Below are 23,445 nucleotides of genomic sequence, written 5' to 3' on the forward strand. Positions count from 1 at the left end.
GTCCTGTGGGTTGAAGTCAAATGAATTCGTGGGCTGGGAAACAGGAGGGGATTGTGGGCGGATTGAGGCTTGCTTAGTCTTCTTTTTCCTACGAGACACGGTGTGTCCAGTGGAGTCAGTGTCCCTACTAGTGTCAGTATCCGTAACCAACTTGGATGACAAGGAGTGGAGTCAAAGATCTTGAGTACGGGTGATCCCTGGCAGAAGGGGCGGTGACTTAGTAAGGGCCTGCGCATGCGGCCAACAGGGCGCCTTAGTGGAAGCAGGTTTTCCCCCTGCAGAAGACGTGGAAGAATTTGCAGCATCCTGCTGAAGCATACCGTGCATTTCTAATTGCGCGGTAATAGGTTTTAATGTGGCCGCTAGCGTCTTATTAACGGTTTTAGGAACTGCTCCCTCCCCCGTCTTGTTGATGGAATCTTGTACCGATGCATCCAGGGCCTCCACAAGGTTGTCTTCTAAGAGGGGCTAATGCTCCTCCTCATAGTACCCATATTCATCCTCCTTGAAGTAGGCCCAGTCTTCCATCGCCAAACGTACAGCAGAAGACACTTGTATTAATAAAGCAGATCACAAAGGAATCAGTCAAGGGGGAGCAGCCCTGATGCAAATCACAATCAGAAATTAGAATATAGAAATGGTCCTCAGCAAAGCTGTAGTCCACAAATATCTCAGCCCAAAGGCGTCAAGAGACACTTTTTATAATACAGAAAGCCTGAACATAGCTTGGGGCCTGCCTTGTTATTCAGCCCAGGAGAGGCATCAGTGAAGTTCACAGAAGAAACAATCTCCGCTCTGGACCGCGTTTGAATATGCGCGCGGAGCGAGGGGGAAACCATATTGGCTGTTGCGTAGCCCAAAAATAGCCCAAAGCAAGCCCAATTGGGCTATGCAAGGTGAGGCTCAACCATTATGCGGGCCCGTACGAGGGAAGGCGCCGCAGAGAAGAGATGTGGTAAGTTTCTGAGGAGGGCAAGGGCATGCAGGAGGTGGAGGCGTGTGATTTGGGTAACCGCCGCCTTCTGAGAGCACACTGTGAAAAGGCAGCGCGACGTGCTGTAAAAATATGCAAAGAGTACAAGGAGCGAATTACAGCCACACAAAGCAGAGTCTGTTCACAATATAATCGTATACAATATAAATATAACAGAAATAGCATGAACAGTAGCATGCGCGAGTTATAGCAAGAAAATAAAGTCAAGCACTTAACTCTAGGTGAGCAGCAAAGAAAGAGGAAGTTTTCCGGTGTGAAGAGACATTTATAGGGCTAGTATCTATGGTTGATGATAGTGTTACTCTAAGCATTCTGGGAATTTAATGTTTTTAAAATGTTAAAAACGTTCTTATTGGCTGCTGTTTATTTACAGTAACGAAAGAGAAAGCATAATCTGAAGCCTCCTATCCTGTAACAGAATACCAGGAACAGTAGCGGCCACCTTAGAGCAGTGGAAATACCATCGAGAGTAAAGTGTTCTAAAGGTATTAAGTGGCAGCTGAAGTTCTAACATGGAAAGAAGGTTCTGGTGGCTCACCAGAAAAATAGAGATCTATCTCCTCCAGTGATCTGAGAATAATTAAGGAGCTATTGTGGCCATCTTTAAAAATGGATGTATCTTTGTCACTGTGGGATAAGTGAAAAAAGGTGAGAACGAGTGATGATGCATGCAACTCCCATCTTGGGCGATCATGTAATGCGGTACATCTGACATCTGAACTGCAGATGAGGAAATAAAGGAAAAGACATAACTAGAAGGTCCCTCCTAAATTTTTTTGATTGATTTGCCATCAGTCTGGTCATCCTAAGAGCTCACACAACTGTAGGTAAAATAATGGGATGGGGGCAACTTGTTTGAATGGAAGCATGCCTTTCATTTATGAGGGAAACTATATATCAGACCATGCCAGAACTGGCGTCGGTTCAGTGCGGAGAACCATCTATATGTTCAGTAGGTGCTGATGAATAACAAAAGTGGATCAATAGTTACCTGGTGCATTTTTACCAGGCTATGTAATCATTGAGGCTGTGGGTATGTGTCATGAGACGGAAAACCAAATGCTGCACTCTGAAAACCTGAGATTCAGAGCTCCATCTGCTATTGGCTTCAATGATAGTCCACCTTATATTATCTGCCTTGTGGTTCAGTTCTAAAAACTGTTATGACTTCTTAGTGGTGGCCTTTTTGCAGCAGATGTTGCTTCAATGTTCTGTGATCCTAGTTAGGTCGAGCCAAGCAGCAACGCCCATGCGCTACTCACTCTGCGAGACTGCTGTAGTAGAGTATGGGAGAGAAGCCGTGCCCACTCTCCTCCCATATTTTTCTTTGGCTTGTGTCATTGCCTCTCGTAAATGCTGCCTTTGGACTAGTTAATAGGCTTGTTAGTCTATCCTTAGTATGACCTTGTCTTCATTTCCACCTCCCATGGGGAATGGCGTGGCCCCTTTACTTCAGTTGTTACAGGGCACCTGTTATTTAGTCTTTAAGCACTATTTACTTTATTGAGTTTCTCTTACTGCAGGCCGGACTTGCGCTGCTTCAACTGAAACTGCTTGTGTTTTTTTAAGCAGCATGGCCGTCCCCGTATCATGGGCACTTGCTTTCAATCACTTTAACCCGGCATTCTCTTGTGTCTGTTTCAACCCCCAAAGTAATATGGATTTAGAAATAATTAGAAAATGAAGTCATGAGAATTCCAGGTAGCACATACTCCTGTGCTTATGGGCAGAAGCTGACAGCAGCACACCTGTGTTACATGTCATCTGCACTAAAGCCACCTGATGGGTTGTTTACAATAGCCTGTTTTATTAACAACACCACCACCAATTCCACCTCCACCAGTACCACCGCCACCACCAGTACCACCACCATTGCCAATACCACCACCACAGCCAATTCCACTACCACCACCATTACCACCACCCGCAATACCACCACCAACACCAATACCACCACCAAAACCTCTACCACCACCATAGCCAATGCCACCACCACCACCACCACCAATATCTCCCCCACCGCCAATAACACCACCAATACACTACCAACACCAATACCACCACCAATACATCTCCCACCACCACAGCTAATACCACCACCAATACCACAACCATCAACACCACCACCAATACCACCACCACCAATATCACCACCAATACCACCACCTCTGCCACCACTAATACCACCACCACCACAAATACCACAACCAATACCACCACACTCAATAACACCAACAATACCACCACCGCCCCCAATACCACCACCAACACTGACACCACCAGTACCACCACTACCAATACAACTAACACCACCAATATCACCACCACCACCGATACTAATACCTCCACCAATACAGATACCACCACCAATACCACTAATACCACCACCACCAATACCACTAATACCACCAACACCAATACCACCACCATCAATACCAATCCCACCACCAATATCACCACCACCAATAACACCACCACCAATACCACCACCAATACCACCACCACATCCACCACCACTAATACCACCACCACAATACCACCACCAATACAACCCCGACCTCCAATACCACCACCACCTATACCAACAACACCACCTATACCAACACCACCACCACCAATACCAACACCACCAATACCAACACCAATTGCACCACTGCCACCAATACCACCACCAATACCAATACCACCACCACCAATACCACCACCACCAGTACCAAATACCAGCACCATCACCAATACCACTACCACCAATACCACCACCAATAATAACACTATAATCAATACCAGTATCCCCACCAATACCACCACCAATACCCCCACCACCACCAATACCACCATCATCAATACCAATACTACCACCTATTCCACCACCACCAAGAACACCACCACCAATACCAATACCGCCACCACCAATACCACCACTAAAACCACCATCACCAATGCCACCACCACCAATATCACCACCACCAATATCACCACCACCAATACCACCACCAATACCAGCACCACCAATACCGGCAACACCAAAACCAATACCACCACCACCAATACCACCACCTCTACCACCTCCACTAATACCACCACCTCACTCAGCGCCTCTCACTCACTAGTAATGGCAGGGGCACTGTACGAGGCCGGAACTGGAGCCGAGACCGTCTCTCCCTTCCTCCATGCCTGCCATAAAGCACAGCCCACCCTGCACCAGGAAGTGAAGTCAGGGCCCTACTACAGCTGGAGTGTTTTTATTAGGCCAAAGATAGCATTGACATTACGCAATGCCACACTGCACACTCAAATCATGGAAAGTGCAGGAAATAGCCACCCCTCCCACTCTTCCTCCTGAGCCGCGACAGTGCAATCACTGAGCAAAAGGTGGAGGAGCGCTTTGTTAGTGTTTATAACTTAGATAATCTGTAACTCTAACTTCATACTTTGTGTCTGTGTAACTTACAACACTTAGACATTTTCTTCACTTCATTATTAATCACTACTTTGAAGACGTCGCAGGCCGGTCTCTTCCTCTGATTTTTACAATCTAACAAGCGGCCAAGAAGGCAATGCAATAGGTCTCACATTTGCAAGAGTTTGAGCTATTAGTATTTTAAATGACAATGCCTTTTATTTATGTTTTAAAACCCAAAACATAAATATAAGGCATTGTTGTTTGCAATGACAATAGCTCAAATGCTTGTGAATGTGGGACCAATTGCATTACAAATGCTTGTGTTTATCAACCTGGTGGTAATCCCCACTTAACGTAGTTTGCAAGGGCAAGTGATAAGATAGTTGCAGTTCTTAGCGTAACAGTTCGTATGGTTCCTCTGTTCCCATGGGCAGGTTTGTTCCAGGCCAAGCTCCTTTGTTGCTTGCATGAGGGTGCAGACTGAACATCATCCATGACCGGTGGTAATCCCCAAAGAGTCTGCTGGGAGTTTTTAGGAGGGGCTGGGCGTGTATGCACAAGAAGATTTCTCAAGTTGCGTGTGCGCTTATACGGAATATATTAAAAGAAAAGAAAAAAACATGTGTGCATATTTCTGCCAAACCTACTCCAGACAATTATCTGCTGTGCCACTAATTCACTGGAGCACAAATTGAAGACTAGGACAGTCGCGGCCAGCATGACTCGTGGGTGGGGGTGGTGAGGGGGAGGCTGCATGGGGAGGCGGTAGTGCGGGAGGGAGGCGGTTAATTTTTTATTTTTTTTTATGTGATCTTACCTTCAGCTCCGGTCTTGCTCACGTTTCCTCTCTCTGCTCACAGGTAGCAGAAGCAAGCAGCCCCCCTCTCCTCCCCTAAGCCACTCACAATGCTGCAAAGGCAGCATTGTGATTGTCTAGGACAATGACCCCACAGTCGTCTATGGGGAGGCCATTTTCTCTAGGTAGGCTGCATAGACCCTACATAGAGAAAATGCAGAGTGCGTATGACTGTTTGGTTGGCCCTGGGGCGGACCACACAGTCAGCCCAATCAGAGTGGGCAAGCCACTTCTCCCCTGGACTCCTGCAGCACCGACCATGACCCACCCACTCACAACCAGGCATACCCTTCTGCTTTCTCACAGTGCGAGAAGCAGAAACATAAAATGGTATTTAAATAAATACCATTTTATGTTTCTGCTTTTCGCACTGCGAGAATTCAAGGGGGCGACGCTCTCCGCCCACGTGGAGGAGCCGCCCCTGACACACTCTTTGAGCGTTTTATGAATCCTCAAAAAATGTCTAATTCGGCGCAAATCACGACACGTTTCTGCCTACCGCATCGGGGGCCTTATTTATGAAGGCTTTGCGCCACTGGTACGTCACTTTTTCCCATTTTAAAAGTGACGCACCGGCGGCGCAAGACTTTCATAAATAAGGCCCCGAGAGTGCTGGGGCTGGGCGGTCCCACCCTGCTGAGCATCACTAGCTCTTACACGTTCACTGTTAGACAATGCTCCGTTGCTCAAGCATTGGGAAAGGCCCCGTGACGACCACGACAAGTTAATCAGTAATGTTCTCTCAGTGGATGCTATAAACCGAGTCCAAACTCCCTCTCAGGCATGCTATAAGGAAGTGCTCGCGCTAAGCAGCTCAGCTGTGCTTGAGGACCTGCTGTCAATACGCGCACCTGCAGGTAGCAGCATGGCGAACTGCCGTGGATTTCTGCTCCTTGCTTTGATGTTGTCCAGTAGTTTGCTAGCTGCACAGGCCTCGGATCGTAAGTGTTTAAATTAAATTCAGTGACTCGTTTCTGACCTGCACTTTTTCTCTATAATTGTACATTGAAATGAAAACGTTTTTCATTGTTTTCGCATATTATGAGAAGCTTTTACGATCGCCATGAATACAGTCTGTTGTGCAATAAATAGATTTTACTCAAGTATTTTCTTAATGGAAGTTGTGCCGTTTCATGGACACATATGAAATATTTTTTTATATTATGACTACATTTATGAGTGAAAAATACTATTTTAGAAAATGTGACATATTATGGCCTTGTAATGTATTTATTTGTAACTATGAAATAAAGCTCAGAGGGGCAATTCACAATGGCAGAAAGTAAATACAATTGATCTGGTAATTAGCGTTTAGTGATCATCATACGTGTATTTGCTTCCTATTATTTTCTTAATTCGGGCTAAGAATTCCAAATGTGAAATGCGTTTCGACCCTTTAGTGCTTACCCTCTCTTCCTACACATACTTGCGTTTAAGTCACAGTATTTGTGCACTCCCAACAAGGATAAAGGGTCAGGCGCCAGATGTATGAAGCATTTTACCACTCACAAACGGCCCATCGGGCCATGTGCAACCGGTAAAATGCTTTTTGGCATGTACCAACCCTATTATGCCAGTCAATAACCTATTACCGACTTGCAAAATAGGCTTTGTGAGCCGCTATTAGGAAAGGAAGGGGCGTGTTAAGGGCGTCCGTTCCTAATAGCGAGGCGCACTGGTATGTAGGAATATTTTGTGATCGGGAATGCAGTTGCAAATCATTTGCAGTTAACACCAACTTCAAGTTGGTGGTAACCCATTCGCAAATGGTAAGGGGTCCTAAGGGGACCCTTTCCCTTTGTGATTGTGGACCACAGCATTTTTTCAAGAGCAGGCAGGTGTTCCCCCTTGGAAGAAACCAATAATGTTTCTACAGAAAGTGAATTCTGTTATGGTTTAATCCTAATGAAAAAAACAGTGAGTATTTAGAATACATTTGATTCAGCCGAACCAAAGTTTATTATTTGATCGATCCCAGATTCTGAGTCACACAATAAATAGTCAGGTGAGTGGTGAAAAGATATTGCCTGAGGACTCCAAGTGCTAAGAACCACAACTATCAAAGAAGTAAAAGTGACAATGTGAACAAACATACATGGTATATTGGTTAAAGACAGCCAAAATGCATTGCATATATTTTGAAATAAAGTGGGATCAATCCCAGTTTTAATTCACACAGGAATTAGGTCTGTCTTTGTTGGTGTCTACGATATTTCGACCCGTTATCAGATATCAGGGTCTCATCAGGACAGAGAGGAACCTGGGGGGCTAAGGAGATTAAGAAAATACTGATCTGGACTCAGATTATTCATAAATTGAGGTGTATAAAAGATGGTACATACTAGCACTACTCTTATTACCCCACAGAGTACAACGCAGCAAGATTGATATCCATGCCCCTGCCAAATACCAGCATTGGCCGTCTAGTAGTCTAATTGATAGTACTAGACCAACCCACCAACCATCAGTATGTACCATCTTTTATACACCTCACTTTATGAATAATCTAAGTCCAGGTCAATCATTTCTTAATCACCTTATCTCCCCAGGTTCCTCTGTCCTGATGAGACCCTGATATCTGAAAAAGGGTTACGAGGTTATACCCCCAACTCTCTGATGATCATCTGCGCTGATGCGGAGATGGCATTTGAGGTGTGGGGTGGAAAGGGAAGGCCGACAAGACCACACCGTTCTGTAGGGAAGAAACAATATGTGAAGTCAGAGAACTACAGGGGTTTGTTCTGTGGGAAGTGAGAGGTATAGTCAGCCTAGGGGTGGGTGATGACTGATGGGGCACTCAAATCCTTTGTCTGTTTACAAGAAGAATAGGACCTCTCACACACGCAACATTACAAATATACCCAGTTGAGATATGACCTGCATACTAAGCTGGTGGACTGGGCCTCCCTTCCTGACATGTTCCCGCTGGTTGGACCCCTGGGGAGGGGGGTGATATCCTCTACATAATGAGTACAGCCATGATGTCTTTGGAGGCCTCTGGCGATGATGGGAACAAGCCTACATGGAGTTTACATAGCATGTGACACAATCCCACTGCCCAACTGTCTACATTCCAAAGTATATATCAAGTCATTTTACCACACAATATGGGAATGTTCGAAGATACAGAAATACTGTTAAACTATGCGGAAAGAGTTAGGAGACGTACTAGAAGAGGAGATTCAGTTTAACCACTAATTCATGCTTTTGGGAGTGCAGGTGGGGATGGGGGTAATGACCTGGGCCGCAAGAAACCACTGTTCTGTTTGCTGGGTCTCAATGGTATCAAAGAGAGACATAGGGTGGGTCTGGAGGGCTCAGGGTGTCCCCACTAAGGAACAATGGATTGCAGGAATGGTCACTTGAATGAGGGCTGGAAGGATGATATATACCACATGAGAATATGCCAGGAAATTTGAGCCACTATGGGGCCAATGGATAGAGTTATGTGGTCTAAAATCAATAATAATAATTATTTCTTTATTCAATAGCAAATGCGACCATAAAAGATACAAACATACATTTAAATGATGGAGATATACATCATAAGTTAAAACATTAAATACAACTATTAAACAACCAGTTTTTAAAAGAGTTAAAAGAGGATAAAAAACCTCATGAATTCATAAACAACACACCTCATAAATCTAAATGGTACCACATGGATGCTGGCCAAACATAGTTTATTCAGGTCTAGAGAGCCTAGATCTTTAAGCGCCTGCAAAAAACTTGTCACAGCACAGAGGGTATAAGCATTTGACAGGAGTGGTAAATACAGAAGTGCCGCTCTAGCATCCCTAAACGTCATACTCTTTAACAAGGGATGGAGAAATTGTCTTCTTGGCAAGGAAAATAATTTGCACAATAGTACACAGAGTAACGCATCCTGTGGAGATCTAGTATTGCAACCACAGGGACCTCTTTGATTTGACTGGAAAAATTTGCCGGGAAGCTAAAAGAAAATAGAGACGATTACAAATCTATCATGAGCATTGGTAAGAGAAAAAAGATAATGTTCCATACCCAAAACGGACTTTAACAGTACATGAGTCCTCACAGAGGGTTTCCTAAGTTCAATGTCTTTGTGATGAGGAGAAGAGTATTTACGGTGTAGGTCTTTTACACAATGTTTACATCTCCGGGACCTATAGTATTGTGTGCAAGAAAAATGTCTGGCCTCCCTAGAGCATAAAAAGATTCCTTTGCATAACGTAGTCAAGGGATTTTGTTACCATGCTCCAGTGAAAGGCAGTTGGCAAGTTCTCAATGATGTAAGCCCTTATTTTCACTTTTCCATATCTTTATCCAGCACAATAAAGGTTTGATTGCCACTTGATCCACCAAAAAATCAACCCCTAACTCATCGTGCACTGCCAGGCTGGTGTGCCTTGCGGGACTCGTAGAATCTGCTGCAGAAACTTATTTTCAGCCACCTGTAGCCTGTGTGAGGGAACATACCCCCATATTTCACTGCCATATAAAACCATAGAAATAACTTTGGACTGATATACTTTCAATTTGACCTCAGGCGACCATGATCTCAATCTGCTAGCAAAACTGAAAATAGTGCTCATAGCTTTATTCAAACCCCTTAAATTCTCCTCTAAAAGCGATCTCCACTGTAGTTGATCATCAAATAGCACTCCTAAGAAGGAGAAAACTGGGACCTTTGCTAGGGTGTGACTGCTGGCTTTAACATTTTTCAACTGAAGACCCCGAAGACTAGCAACTACGGCATAAGACTTAGTAAAATCAACAGCCAAGTCCAGCCTTTCCATAAAAGCAACAACCCCATCTATTAAAACCTGCAAGCCCCAAGCCGTGCAAGCCATGAGTACCGCATCATCTGCACAAAGTAAAACTGGCTAAGATCTCCTGCCCACCCTGGGGGAATCCAACTGTAAAGCCAAAAGGGCAGATTCGAGGCCATTGATGTAAATTGAGAATAAAAAAGCGGCTAAAATACAGCCTTGACGCACTCCCCGATTGCAGTTAAAATAATTGGTGCAGGCCCCTTCTTGGGAAATTCTAACAGCCGACGTCATGGGAGCATGAAGAAACGTAAGTAGTGGCACAATGGGGGGGGCAACTCCCAAGGAAATCAATATATTCCACAGCTTGCTTTGGTTAACTTGATCGAAAGCGGACATAAGGTCCATAAAGTTCATGAAGGCTAAACAATGAGCACCTAGTTGTGTCACTGTATATTTGGTTATTAAAAGATAGAGGTTAAGGTATTGGTCCGTTGCTGACATGCCTGGGCAAAAGCTAAATTGAACATCCGATAAAATATGGTTATCATTAGCCCATATGGAGAGTCTAGATAAAAGCACCCGACCCAACACCTTAACTACAGCATCAATAATGGAAATCTTTGTTCCCCTTTAAAAAAATTGGTATAATAGTTGTTGTGTACCAGGAGGGCAACGGCCCTTTCACGGGGAAACAACCTTTACAACGCAACTTTTACAACGCACTACCATTACAACAAAACTTTTACAACGCAACATCCATTACAACACATGCCATTACAACGCAACCATTACAACGCATAATAATAATAAATAATAAAGGAGTTTATAAAGCGCTTGGTGACGCCATCCCGGCATGTCCCCGCGCTGTGGAGAGAGCAGCAGGAGAAAGTGAGAGACCTATAGGGTATAAAGGTGGGTTTTTAAGAGTTTCCTAAATATTGTCTCAGTCTCTGCAAGTCTGATGTTCAGTGGGAGAGAGTTCCAATTTTTGGCCACCAGCGCGCGAAAGGAGCGCCCTCCCATTCTGGCCTTGTTTATCCGGGGGGCTTTAAGAAGACCAATTCCCCTGGAGCGAAGTGCTCTGTTGGGTACGTAGGGGATAGCAAGATAGATCCTTCAGGTATTCAGGGGCTTTCTGAGAGGTTATCCTGTAACATATTAGGAGCGCTTTGAACAGGATCCTCTTTTTTATAGGGAGCCAATGAAGAGCAGCCAAGGTGGGCTTAGAGGCAGTTCTTTTGGGTAGTCTGAGGACTAGCCGCGCTGCCGTGTTCTGGAGAACCTGCAGCTTTCTGATGTTCTTCTCTGTAGTCCCTAAGAGTAGCACATTACCGTAATCGATACGGGAGGTGACTAGAGCTTGGGTCATCGTGCGTCTGGCCTCTAAAGGAAGAAGGTCCAGAGTACGGTTTAAGGTCTTCAGCACCCCAAAGCATTTCCCTACTAGCTTATGGACGTGGCTATCAAAGGAAAGCTTGGGATCGACCCATACACCCAAGTTCTTTGCTTCCTTGCAAGGAGAAGGTAGAGGGCCTAAACAAGGAGGCCACCAGTCCTGAGTCCAACTAGCCGTGTTTCCCCCATCACAAGAACCTCTGTTTTAGAGCCATTGAGCTTCAGGCAGTGTTGGTTCATCCAGCCTGCAAGCTCCTGCATGCAAGTTTTAAAGTTTGCGGCTGCTAAGGTGGGTGCCTGGGATAGGGAGATGAGGAGTTGGGTATCGTCGGCGTAGGATACTAATTTTATGCCGTACGATTGGACCACATCCGCCAGCGGGCCATATAAAGGTTAAACAGGGTGGGGCTCAGGGCAGAGCCCTGAGGCACCCCCTGTTCTAGGGCAATGCTGTCTGAGAGGAGATTTCCTCTCTGAACCTGGAAGCTGCGATCTATGAGGAAGGCTTTGAGCCATCCGAGTGCAGCCTTGGTGACCCCAGCCTGGTTTAGACACTGTAGCAAGATGGAGTGATCTACAGTGTCAAACGCAGCACTGAGGTCCAGCATAATGAGTGCCATCGTATGACCCTCGTCAGCTCCTGCCCGTAGAGTTTCAGTCGCTCTCAGGAGGGCTGTCTCAGTGGAGTAGTTAGTCCGGAAACCAGACTGGGAGCTGTGCAGGGATTTATTAGCTTCTAAGTGAGCCATGAGTTGTTTATTGGTAATTTTTTCGGCCACTTTTGCAAGGTATGGCAGGAGAGAGATCGGTCTCAAGTTTTCCAAGATATCCTGACTTACATTGAGTTTCTTTTTGATTGGCAGTACAATTGCCTTTTTCCAATCTAGCGGTAGGCATGCTGAAGAAAAGGAAAGTTGGATAACGTGCCTAAAGTAAGGTTCTAGTACTTGTAAACTTTCTCTAAGTACTTTCGGGGGGGCCGGGTCACGAGGGAACCCGATTTGACGCTCTTACAGATGTTTATAAGCATTTCAGGAGGGGGAACCGAGAAGCATTGTAGGCAGGACTCAGTAGAACTAACATCTACACTTTCCATAAAATCATGGCCAGATGTCAGGTTGTCAGAGAAGCTGGCATAGATGTTGGTGATACTACAACGCATACCACTACAACGCAAGTCATTACAACGCTGTCTTTACAACGCAAACCATTACAACGCATACCATCACAACGCATAGTACCGTTACACTATCCAACACTTACCCTACTGTTGCACCCCCTGGAGTTAGAATAGTAAATTTTACCCCTACACTATCCAACACTTACCCTACTGTTGCACCCCCTGGAGTTAGAATAGTAATTTTTACCCCTACACTATCCAACACTTACCCGACTGTTGCACCCCCCTGGAGTTAGAATCGTAATTTTTACCCCTACACTATCCAATACTTACCATACATGCAATGTAATGGTATGCGTTGTAATGGTGTGCGTTGTAAAGGTAGTATGCGTTGTAATGGAATGCGTTGTAAAGGTAGTTTTTAAAATTCGTTGTAATGGCATGCGTTGTAATGGAATGCGTTGTAATGGATGTTGCATTGTAAAAAATGCGTTGTAAAGGTATGCGTTGTAAAAGTATGCGTTGTAACATCATACATCCCTTTCACGGCCGCCGCATTTAATACTTGGGTCAAATTTGGGGCCTACACCTCAATATTATCGTGGAAAAGATCCAGTGGTATCCCATCGGTGCCCAGAGCCTTATTCTGAGACAACAACTCAATGCTCGTGTAAACCTCCTCCAGGGAGAAGCTAACGAGGCTAGGGATTATATCTACACGGCGCTCATCTGGAAGGCCTGCATTATAAACACTTTCAAAATGGGAAACCCACTGTTCTCGAGTAATATGATGGCACACGGTTGGTCTCCCTTGCTTCGCAAAACAGGGGCTATTTATCTTCCAAAATAGTGCTGTATCACTCAATTTGCCCACTTTGATTCAATCTTCCCATACCTGTTTCTATAATTGGAGCCTACAGTCTTTCAAGGCCTCTTTGTAGAGACAACGGCAGAGCAACACACTGGCCTTGTTCCAGGGCACCTGTTTCAGAGCTACCTTCAGCCGCCTTCAGGCCCATGAACACTTAGAATCGAACCATAAAGGGGAGGCCAGGCCGTGCCCTGCCACCTGTGTCGATAAAAGATCCCAAAACAACCTGCGTGTTGGCGGCAAACAAGCTTAAAATGTCCTCACTAGGAATTAAGGGATCCAAACACCTACCTGTCTCCTGCTGGCAAATGAAAAAGAGGCTGTTATTAAATGTATTTATTTATTTAAGTATTTATATAGCGCTCTACTAAAGGGGGGCGTCTAGGCACTTGTGAAGGAGGTCCACTTGGCATCTGCGTGACTGGGAGCAAGTGCGAACCCAGTTTACAGTGTGTAAAGCCACGTTTTCAGTCCTTTTCTAAAGGACAGAAGATCAGTGGAATTTCTTAAATGAAGAGGTAGCTTGTTCCACCATCTAAAGGTGATGTTGAAGAAGCTTTTGCCACCCCATCTTTGGAGGCGGGAGGATGGTACCCTCACCAGCTTCAGGGAGGCCGAACGGAGAGCGCAGGCTGGTGTATACCATTGGAAGCGTTTAATTAGGTAAGAGGGGCCTGAGTTCTGTAAGGCCTTGAATGCGATACACAATGCCTTAAACCAAAGTTCCTTCTCAATCGTTAGCCAGTGCAGAGTATTGAGGGCCTGTTAAGCGGATGAGTATTTGGACAGCCCGAAGAGCAGTCTAGCAGTGGAATTCTGAAGAACCTGTAGTTTTGTTATTACTGATGTGTTTGCTCCAACTAGTATTCCATTACAATATTCAAGTTTAGAAAGCACTAAGGCTGCCACCACAGTTTTCTGCAAGCCTGGTGGTATAAAGGGCAGAATTTTCTTCAGGATTTTTAAGCTGTAATAGATGGAAGCAGTGAGTTTGTTTACGTGGTGACAGAAGGAAAGGGTGGTGTCTATAATGACGCCAAGATTTTTTGCCTTAATAACTGGAGTTGGGAGGGTTCCCAGCTCTGGTGGCCACCATTCTGAGGATCAGAAAGAAGTGACTTTCCCAAAGAGAAGTATCTCAGTTTATTCTGAGTTTAATTTAAGACAATTCTCGGCCATCATACGCTGACACATCTCATACACTCCTTAAAGTTCTGTGCTATTTTAGGATTATTACTTGAGATTGATGCAATAATCTGAGTGTCATCTACGTATGATACCAATTCAAATCCGTGGGATTTGATCATACGTGCCAGAGGAGCCACATATAGATCGAAATGGGTGGGGCTCAATGATGAGCCTTGTGGTACACCACACGGGAACCTGAACCATTTAGATTTGTAGCCTACTATTTCTATGAATTGTTCTCGAATGAGCAGAAAGGATCTGAGCAATGCTAGCGCTAAGTTTTCTACTCCCCCTTCCAGGAGCCTGTCAATTAAAACTTCATGATCCACCGTATCAAAGGCGGTCGATAAGCCTAATAGAATCAGGGCTGCTGATCCTCCGTTATCAAGCGCACATCTGACTTTCTCCGTTGCAGTGATCAAGGCTTGTTCAGTGCTGTGATGGGCTCTAAAGCCATATTAAGTAGGATCTAATGTGTGATTATTCTCAATGAAAACCGTAACTTCCTGATTCATATGTTTCTATGATGCATTTGCCAGTAAGGGTAACCGGGAAATGGGGTGATAGTTTCCTAATTTTGTTTTATCTAGGTTTGATTTATTTAAGAAAGGTAAAATTTATGTTTTCTTCCGCAATGTTGGAAAGGTCCCTATTTCAATGGCCAAATTGAGGACCTCCATAAGTGGCAAAGCAACCGACTCCCCTAACAGATGGGTTACTGGAGGAGGGCAGGGATCGAGGAGTGCGCCGGATTTTGTTGCTAATAGAAATTTTAGTGTTTGTTCTTGAGAAAGTGGTGTGAAGTTAGGAAAGCGGGATTCGGTAGATTTGGTTGCCGAAATAGGCTGGGCTAAGGTCGAACATGTGATAACAGATTGGATACCTAGGGGAATTTTTTTCTCCTTCGATTTTTTATTTTTTTTAATCAACTCTTTGTGCTGTGTCAGGCTTGACTCGTATAGTTCCTTTCATTAGGGTTGTGGTGTTTGCGCCAACATCTTTCATGACTACGACAGGGCCTTCTTGAGATCTTTAGTTCTTCCGAAAACCAAGGTTCAGTTGGTACTGTCCTGCTGGTTTTCCCCATTCTTAGAGGGACAGTAGTGCTATCTGCTACTGCTATCCAGTGATCGTACTAAAGTGAGGCTACCTCTGGGTCTTCTGTAAAACACAGCTTATTTTTATTCAGCTGGGCGAGAAAATTGTTACTATCTAGCCTATGCCATTGATAGCTTGAATGGATGCTTACTGGGAAGTGCTTGGAAACCGCTGGAAAAGGAAGAGTAAGAGTAAACATCACGGCATGATGATCTGTCCAGTGAAGTTGAAGGGTATGATTATATTTCAGTAGTGGGCAGTCTGTGAATATAGCGTCTAAGAGGTGACCCCTATGTGGGTTGGACCGGTCACAACTTGCTCAAGTCATTAAGTCAAGGAGGGCCTTAGAGTCGTTATTGAGGAGATTGCCTAAATGAAAATTAAAATCGCCCGAGATGGTAAAATTTTGAGAAGTTACTTTATGTTCCAGAAGTTGGCCCATGGTGTGTAAAAAGTTCGTTCTGAAACCTGGCGGCTGGTAAATTAACATCCCAGCGAATGAATATACATGGGTAGCCAATATCTTAAACAAAAGGACCTCAGCTTCCTTGTCTATTGTGATGTCTTTAAATGACGCTTTCAGATGGTTTCTGTAAATTATTGCCAGACCCCCTCCCATTTTGCCTGGCCAATCCCTTCTGGTTATTACGAATCCTTGTGGGACTGCTGTTACCAAATCAGGACCTGATGCTTCATCCAGGGCCAGCTTTAACGTTGGTGGTGCCCATACAACAATAATTTTTGGCGCCCCCACACTCCATGTCCGCCTCCTCGGATTCTCTCACTACCACTTGGCAAAAGTGCCACTCATATGTTATTGCTAAAAACAGCGCCCCCCTGAAGTCAATGAAATTACTAGTGCCTGGAATGCAGTTGCCAAGGCTTGTTGGTGTTCCATCAGAACACTGACCCCCTAGCACTCGACATCCTTCATGGGACAGCTCACCTCCGTACTTTGGTCCTCGTCGACGTCTCCTGGTCCCCGTGGCTGCAGAGTCAAGCATTGCGTCATCTCACCTGAAGCACTCGACATCAGTGGGCATTTGTCTACCGAACCCCTGGTCACCCTGAAGTGACCCAGACTCTGCCTCCTCTGCTTTCAGGTTCTTCTCACCTCGAATCTAGGCTTGGATTCCACCGGACATTTTTCCTCTTCACAGCAGCAGCACCTTTCAGCATCACACCATTGAAAATGACGAAGATTCCCGACATCACACCTATGCACCCGGCTTCCCTGGGTTACGTGACACACGTACTCCAGTGCTCACAAGGGTGATGGTCTATGTTTGAAAGGGTTTGCTCAAAGTCCTCTCCGAAGTGTCCTTAATCTTTCAAATTTGTCTGTGGGTCTTCTATGTCACTATCTTGGTTGGTTCCTTGGGGTTCCAGCAATTCTACGTTCTCTAGGAACTGTGTCTAGTCAAATTGTGGTTGTTATACCACTTTCTTCTTAGTATATGGTTTAGTCTCCCCTTGGAGCCCACTGTGTATTGTGCTATTTACTGTTGTTCTAGTGATTTAATATTGTGTGCTTTGTTCTCTAATCTCATAAAGAGGTTAGCAGAGAGTGTTTAGTAATAAATACATATATTTGATATATTCCTTGTGTGATTCTCCTTTCATTTGGTCATTCAGAAGGTTCTGATCTGGTAAAACGAACTGCTTTACATTGCTTTGAGTCTAGCCTGAAGTCTGCTCTCCATAGCTACCACTAGGATAGCTTTCAATAAAGGTTGTCTTTAACCTAATCATCTATAAGGGATGTTTGGACTGGTACAAGGTGCCCACTATAATTAGTGGTCATCATATACCAGGCCAACTTCTCACAATGGTGTGCAGCTGTTGGGATTCAAGCTTGCTATTGTTTTACCAGATAAATCTCATTGAGTGATTAACTGAAAACAACTAAAGGTATTAGGTACATATAAATCAAGACTAGAATAAGTAAGTTCTACTGAACTTGGAGTTGGGTAGTCAAGGGTCTAGCACACCCTTTCTCCAACTCAAGAGAGTTTCAGTTCCCACTAGGTTAGGTAGGTGCCTACACCACACAACACTAGTATGTCTTCTAGGGCAGAACCCAGTGGCTCCTTGCCAACTACGTATGACAATCTCTCATTCCAAGAATTTAGAAATATGTGTACATCTAGGAAACTGAATACAGGGAGACATGCAGACACTCAACATCTCATAGAGACTTCTTTGCTTTTAGATGATCTCAGAAAGACCACAGGGTCTGATGGGACAGGCAAGTGGGTGGGACAGCAGAGGGGGAAAGGGCAGGAAGTAAAAACGTCTATGACATGGACTCCAATGCTGACCAAGAGGATCAAGATGATTCTAACCTGGATACTCCAATTGTTTCCTTCAGGTGGGGGAGAAGGCCCCAGTGGCCTTCTCTTTACTCCACCAGGGAGAGTTAGCAGTTTACCAAGAAGATCAAGATCTTCTTCTCAGGAGTCAAATCATTCTGGTACTTCTGTAGGGTCCTCAGCTTCTCACAAAAGAGGATTCTCTTATGAGCAGAAGTGCAGACTGCTTGAGTTTGAGAGAGCTAAGTTCAGAATCAAGAGAAAACATTTGGCCTTAGATAGGAAACCCTAAAGCTCCAGAGAGCTTCCAGAAAGTTGGGGCTAGAGCCCCATGGTGGCAGCAACAGTATACCTAGAGGTAGAGAACATTCTCATGACCATAGGAACCTGAACAAGATTGTCCCTCCCTATCAGAATGGGGATAACATCCACAAATGGATAACTGCACTAGAGAGGGCCTGTAAAGTATAGAGGGTCCCCCAAGAGCAGTGGGCAGCAATATTGTGGCTCTCCTTTGCAGACAAAGGTAGAGACAAGCTCCTCACTGTAAGAGAAGAGGATGCTGATAATTACAAAGTCTTGAAGAGTGCTCTGATTGATAGGTTTGGCTTAACCACTGAACAATACAGGATTACGTTCAGAGACACCCAGAAGGCACAGACTCAAGACTGGGTTGACTTTGTAGATTGTGCTACTAAGGCTCTGGAAGGCTGGTTACTTGGCAGTAAAGTGTGTGATTTTAAAGGATTGTACAATTTAATTATGAGGGAGCAGATTCTTAATAATTGTCAAAGTCAGTTGTTGCATCAGGACCTGGTGGACTCTGATCTGGCCTCTCCCCAAGAATTGTATCAGAAGGCAGACACATGGGTCAGAACCAGGGTGAGGCAGAAGGTTCAGAACAAAGGAGGGGACTCCAAGAAAAAAGCTTCAAAACCCTCAGATAAGGGTGGGGAGAAGGGTAAAGATCAGGAGTCTTCTCAAGGGCCCCAAACATATTCTACTGGTGAGGAGTCGCAATCAAACAAGGGAAAAGGCAAGAAAAAGCCATGGTGTCAAATCTGTAAACAGAAGACTCATTGGACAAGTGATTGTAACAAGCCCAAGGAGTCAACTCCAACCACCACTGCCCCTAAGGTAACTGTTTCCTCTAGTTCAGCTCCAAGTGGTGGTACTCAGAATAAGTGTGTATTAGGGTTAACATTGGGGTCTGAGATGGACTCTGGCCTAGTCATAGTTCCAACTCAGGTTGTGTTGGTCTGTGATGGAGGCATGGATATTGCCTCCTTATTTGTCAGTCCAAGTAATCTGTGCAAATACAGACATCAGCCTTTGATGAATGGAAAAGAGGCCTTGGCATTTAGGGACACAGGTGCAAGTGTCATAATGGTGACAAAAGATCTTGTGGCCCCTGAGCAAATCATACTTGGTGAGATGTACCAAGTGACCCATGCTAGCAATACCAGGACAGACCATTCCTTGGCAGTTGTTAATTTCAGCTGGGGAGGGGTAACTGGCCCTAAGAAGGTTGTGTTAAGTACAGACCTCCCTGTTGAATGCTTGTTGGGCAATGATTTAGAAATTTCAGATTGGGCTGAACTGGAACTCAGGACTCATGCAGAAATGTTGGGTATCCCTGCAGATGTGTTTGCAATGACTAGGTCACAGGCAAAAATGTCTTCCAATGAACAGACCCTGGATCCTGGATCCTGGAAAAATGGACCAGACGCCTTCCAAGAGAAGGAGCAGTAGGGGTAAGGCAGTGTCTTTCCCCCTGACTCGGAGTACAGATCAGTCTCTTGAGGGAGATGATCTTAGTCCTGAAGAAGGAACTGTCTCAGAGGAACTTGAGCCTGATTCGAAAGGTTCAAAAAAACCCTCAAGGGCATGATTAAAGGTCTCCCAGAAGAGGTTAGGCGCAGATGGGACATACTTTTACCCTGCCTTCTCTTTGCCTACAGAGAGGTTCCACAGAAGGGGGTTAGTTACAGCCCATTTGAACTTCTGTTTGGACGTCCAGTTAGGGGTCCATTGTGTCTATTGAAGAAGGAATGGGAGTGGGTGCTACCAGGAGGTTGGTTATACCTCTGAAGTTTAGGGGCTTCCTATTGACACTGGCACATGACATCCCATTAGGCCTGTATTGGGCCACAGGTCCATGCAAGATGGAGAAAGTCCGCTCCCTCTATGCCCCAGTGGGCACAGCAGTCATTCGGGCAACAATTGTATCGATATAATCTCACTTGCGTGTAATAGAATCTCTGTAGACATTTATAGTGTATGATACTAAGTCTGCTGCTAGAATTAATGTGTCAATTTTGCAGACAACAATCTTGCTACTGTTCATCTGTGAAAGGTATTCCCAGTTCCAATTCCTAGCTGGCTCGGGCTCCTCCAACTAGGGGTGGCGACTTGTGTTGGGCTGTATGGTATAAGTTGGAAACTAGGAGCTTCTGTGTAGAAGCCTTAGGCACTGCATGTAAAGTGTCCATGGAATGGGGTTCTTATGAGAAATCAGGGGTAGCAGCTTGCACACTGTGCTGTAGTCTAGTGAATAAGAACAAATGTAATGGGGACGGTAGCCACTGTTTGAAAAATTGTTTGCTAGTGACAAATGCGCCATTAGTATAGGGATCACTCTAGAAGGACACCCTGGCTCTGTGAAGCATTTTTCTGCAGGCTTTTTTGTGTGTTACCTGGATAGAAGGATGATAGTCTATAGGAATCAACGGGGAGTATAGCTGGGGTTTTGCGAGCTAGCGAGCCAGTCGGTTCCTTGCTTTGGCGTAACATGCTGCCATTGAGTATGCCGTCCACGTCCCCAGAAAATAAGTATCGGGCCAGGTAACCTTTTCCTCTGGCCAGGTGTGGCACAAAAGGAGCGGGACTATACCATTGAGCTGCATATTGTGCTAGGGTACATAGATAGTAGAGCTCCATGTGTGGTGCCCCAAAGCCACTCCTTGAAAAAGGCTGTGCAAGTTGGCCCTTCAAAGACAATGCCACAAAGTCACGAATTCCTCTTTTAGCAAAATATATACACTGCCGATATACAATGAACATATGGACAGCACCATGAAGCTAAGGGTTTTTAATGATAATATTAGTGACATAATTGACACACTGGCTCCATTAAAACATTGACTTAATAAATCTCAGAAAAAAGTGAATATTGGTACACTGACGAGTTACGGATGGAAAAATCCAGATGTAAAGACCTGGAAAAAAGCTGGAGCAAATCTCAGTTAGATAGCGAAAGATCTAACTTTAAACTGGCTCTCGTTGCCTAACGCAAGAATTTAAAAATAGCACGGAAAAAGAATGTTATCCTAAAACTGAAACAGGCAGGAACCTCAACAAAGGAACTATATAAAGTCCTTAACGCCTTTACTAAGCCCTCAGCTTGCGCACAACAGATTATCCCCTCTCAGGAAGTGTGCGACAACATACCTGCGCACCTGGAGGATACAATTAATTTGATCTATAACCAATTTCCTCAAAATCCCTGTCACGCGGAGCCCATTGACTATAGCTCTCAAACAGTTATGGATTTGGCTGCAGGCCTGGTTGGTTTCAAAGATTTTCAGATTTCTCAGGTGGAAGCCGTGCTTAGTACGTCGAAATCCGGCTCACATCTAGATGTGTTGCCAGCACATAAACATTCTCTGCTTGCTCCTCTTCTAGCCGCCCTAATGACTGAGATTCTGAACACCTCTTTAAGCGAAGGTATTCTGCCTCTTGATTGGAAGTCCGCTCAAGTACTCCCTATTAAAAAGAAAAAACAATTACAGTCCCATTTCACTCCTCCCGTTGATGAGTAAAATGGCAGAGAGTTATATTAACACTCAGCTAGTGGAATACCTCGACAAACAGATTCTGGGTGCTGCTCCTGAGAAAGCTCTATCATAGGTTTTCTTCTTCCGGAAGATGGGTGGTTTCAGTACAAACTCCTTGGCACTTCTCGCTGGTCTGCTTCTTCCTGATAGTTCAATTTTCTGGGCCAGGTAGCTAGGTGTCCTGTAGTGAAGTGCTTTGTGGGTGATACATGCCATTTTTAGTTGAATTCTGGCTTTGTACGGTAACCAGTTTAATGCTTTCAAGTGTGGAGAGATATGGTCGAATTTTCCCCCAATTTAAAACACGCCACAGGGCGCATTTGCTGAGTGTTGCTAGGAGGGGGCAGGCCTCAGGCACGATCGCGGTGTTTTAAAAAAATATTTTTTAGGAAGGGGGCTGTGTGGCCCCTCGCTTCTTTTGACTTTTTTTGGGCCCTGGGGACCCCATCCCCCAGGGCCTTAACCCAATAAAACAATTGGAATGGGAAGGGGGCCGCGGACTTAATCCCCCAACTTAAAACGCGCCACGGGGTGCGTTTGCACAGTGGTGAAGGCAGGGGGGGCCTGAGGTGACATGTGCAGACACGCCCTGTGGCACGTTTTAATTTGGGGAATTAATTCCTCTTCAATCCTGAGGGCCCCTGGGGGCCAACTAGCCCACCAGGCACCTCCAGTAAGTGCCACTGCGCAGCGTAGCAGAGAGGTGGGCCAGGCCACGCCCCTTCATACACCTCTCTGCAACGCAGTTCTGTGGCGGTTACTGGAGGTACCTGGTGAGCTAGTTGGACCTTAGGGACCCTCAGGAATCAAGGGGAGTTAATCCCCCAATTTACAGCACGCCAGGGGGTGCATTTGCAGAGTGGTGGAGAAAGGGGGCATAGCCTTTGTCTACCTCTCATGAATCCCACTGCGTGGTGCTTACTGGAGGTAAAAGGTAGGCTTGTTGAACCTTAAAGGACCCCCAGCAGTGAAGGGGACTTCAATCCCAATCCAAGAGCGTGTCAGGCAGCGCGTTTGTAGAGTGGTGGGCAAAGTGTGCGTGGCCTGGTACGAGTACTTACCTGTGCTGCTGTGTGGGACTGACTGGAGGTAATTGTTTGGGAAGCTGGCCACGGAGGATGTCCTTGGGGGCCAACCACCCCTCTTGTTTCCTCCAGTAATCCCACACAGTGGGATTTCTAAAACGTCTTCGGAGGCCATGGCTCCCTTTCTCTACCACTCTGCAAACGTGCCTTGTGGCAGACTAGGGGATGGGGAATGAAGTCCAATTTCGTCCTGAGGGAGTTTGGGGGCCAAGAATCTCTCCTGGTACCTCCTGTTAGTCCTACGTAGCTGAATTCCTGAGTGTTGGTTGGACGCCCAGCTCCCTTTCTCCACCACTCTGCAAACGCGACTATTAGTTTAAGTAGCATATTTCTGCACCTCTGACTTAGAGGTAGTTTTAATCCCCCTGCCCTATTATGTACTAGGGTCTTACAGAGGAGGTCATGCTAATCACAGGGGTACCCCAGCGCATAGTGTTCCCTAGTGTATGTAGGTGTTTTCACTGTATTCTAAGTGTCTTTTAGCATAGCTCTGGTTCTAGGCCTGGTTAGTCAGAGTCAGTTACCACCAGTAC

At 45.3% G+C, this 23,445-nt stretch overlaps 1 protein-coding gene across 1 annotated transcript in view; it reads left to right on the top strand.

Moving 5' to 3' along the window:
* The first annotated feature begins 6,031 nt into the window (after positions 1-6,031).
* The window catches only part of LOC147718794 (uncharacterized), a 121,221-nt gene continuing 103,807 nt past the window's right edge, over positions 6,032-23,445 (top strand). The window contains exon 1 of the mRNA XM_086918774.1: positions 6,032-6,194. Coding sequence (XP_086774900.1) covers positions 6,119-6,194 — 76 coding nt within the window. The 5' untranslated portion in view covers positions 6,032-6,118. The remainder of the gene's footprint in view (positions 6,195-23,445) is intronic.

The sequence above is a fragment of the Lissotriton vulgaris genome, chromosome 4_1 (genome assembly GCF_964263255.1).
Source record: "Lissotriton vulgaris chromosome 4_1, aLisVul1.2, whole genome shotgun sequence".
In the NCBI taxonomy this organism is placed as follows: Eukaryota; Metazoa; Chordata; class Amphibia; order Caudata; family Salamandridae; genus Lissotriton; species Lissotriton vulgaris.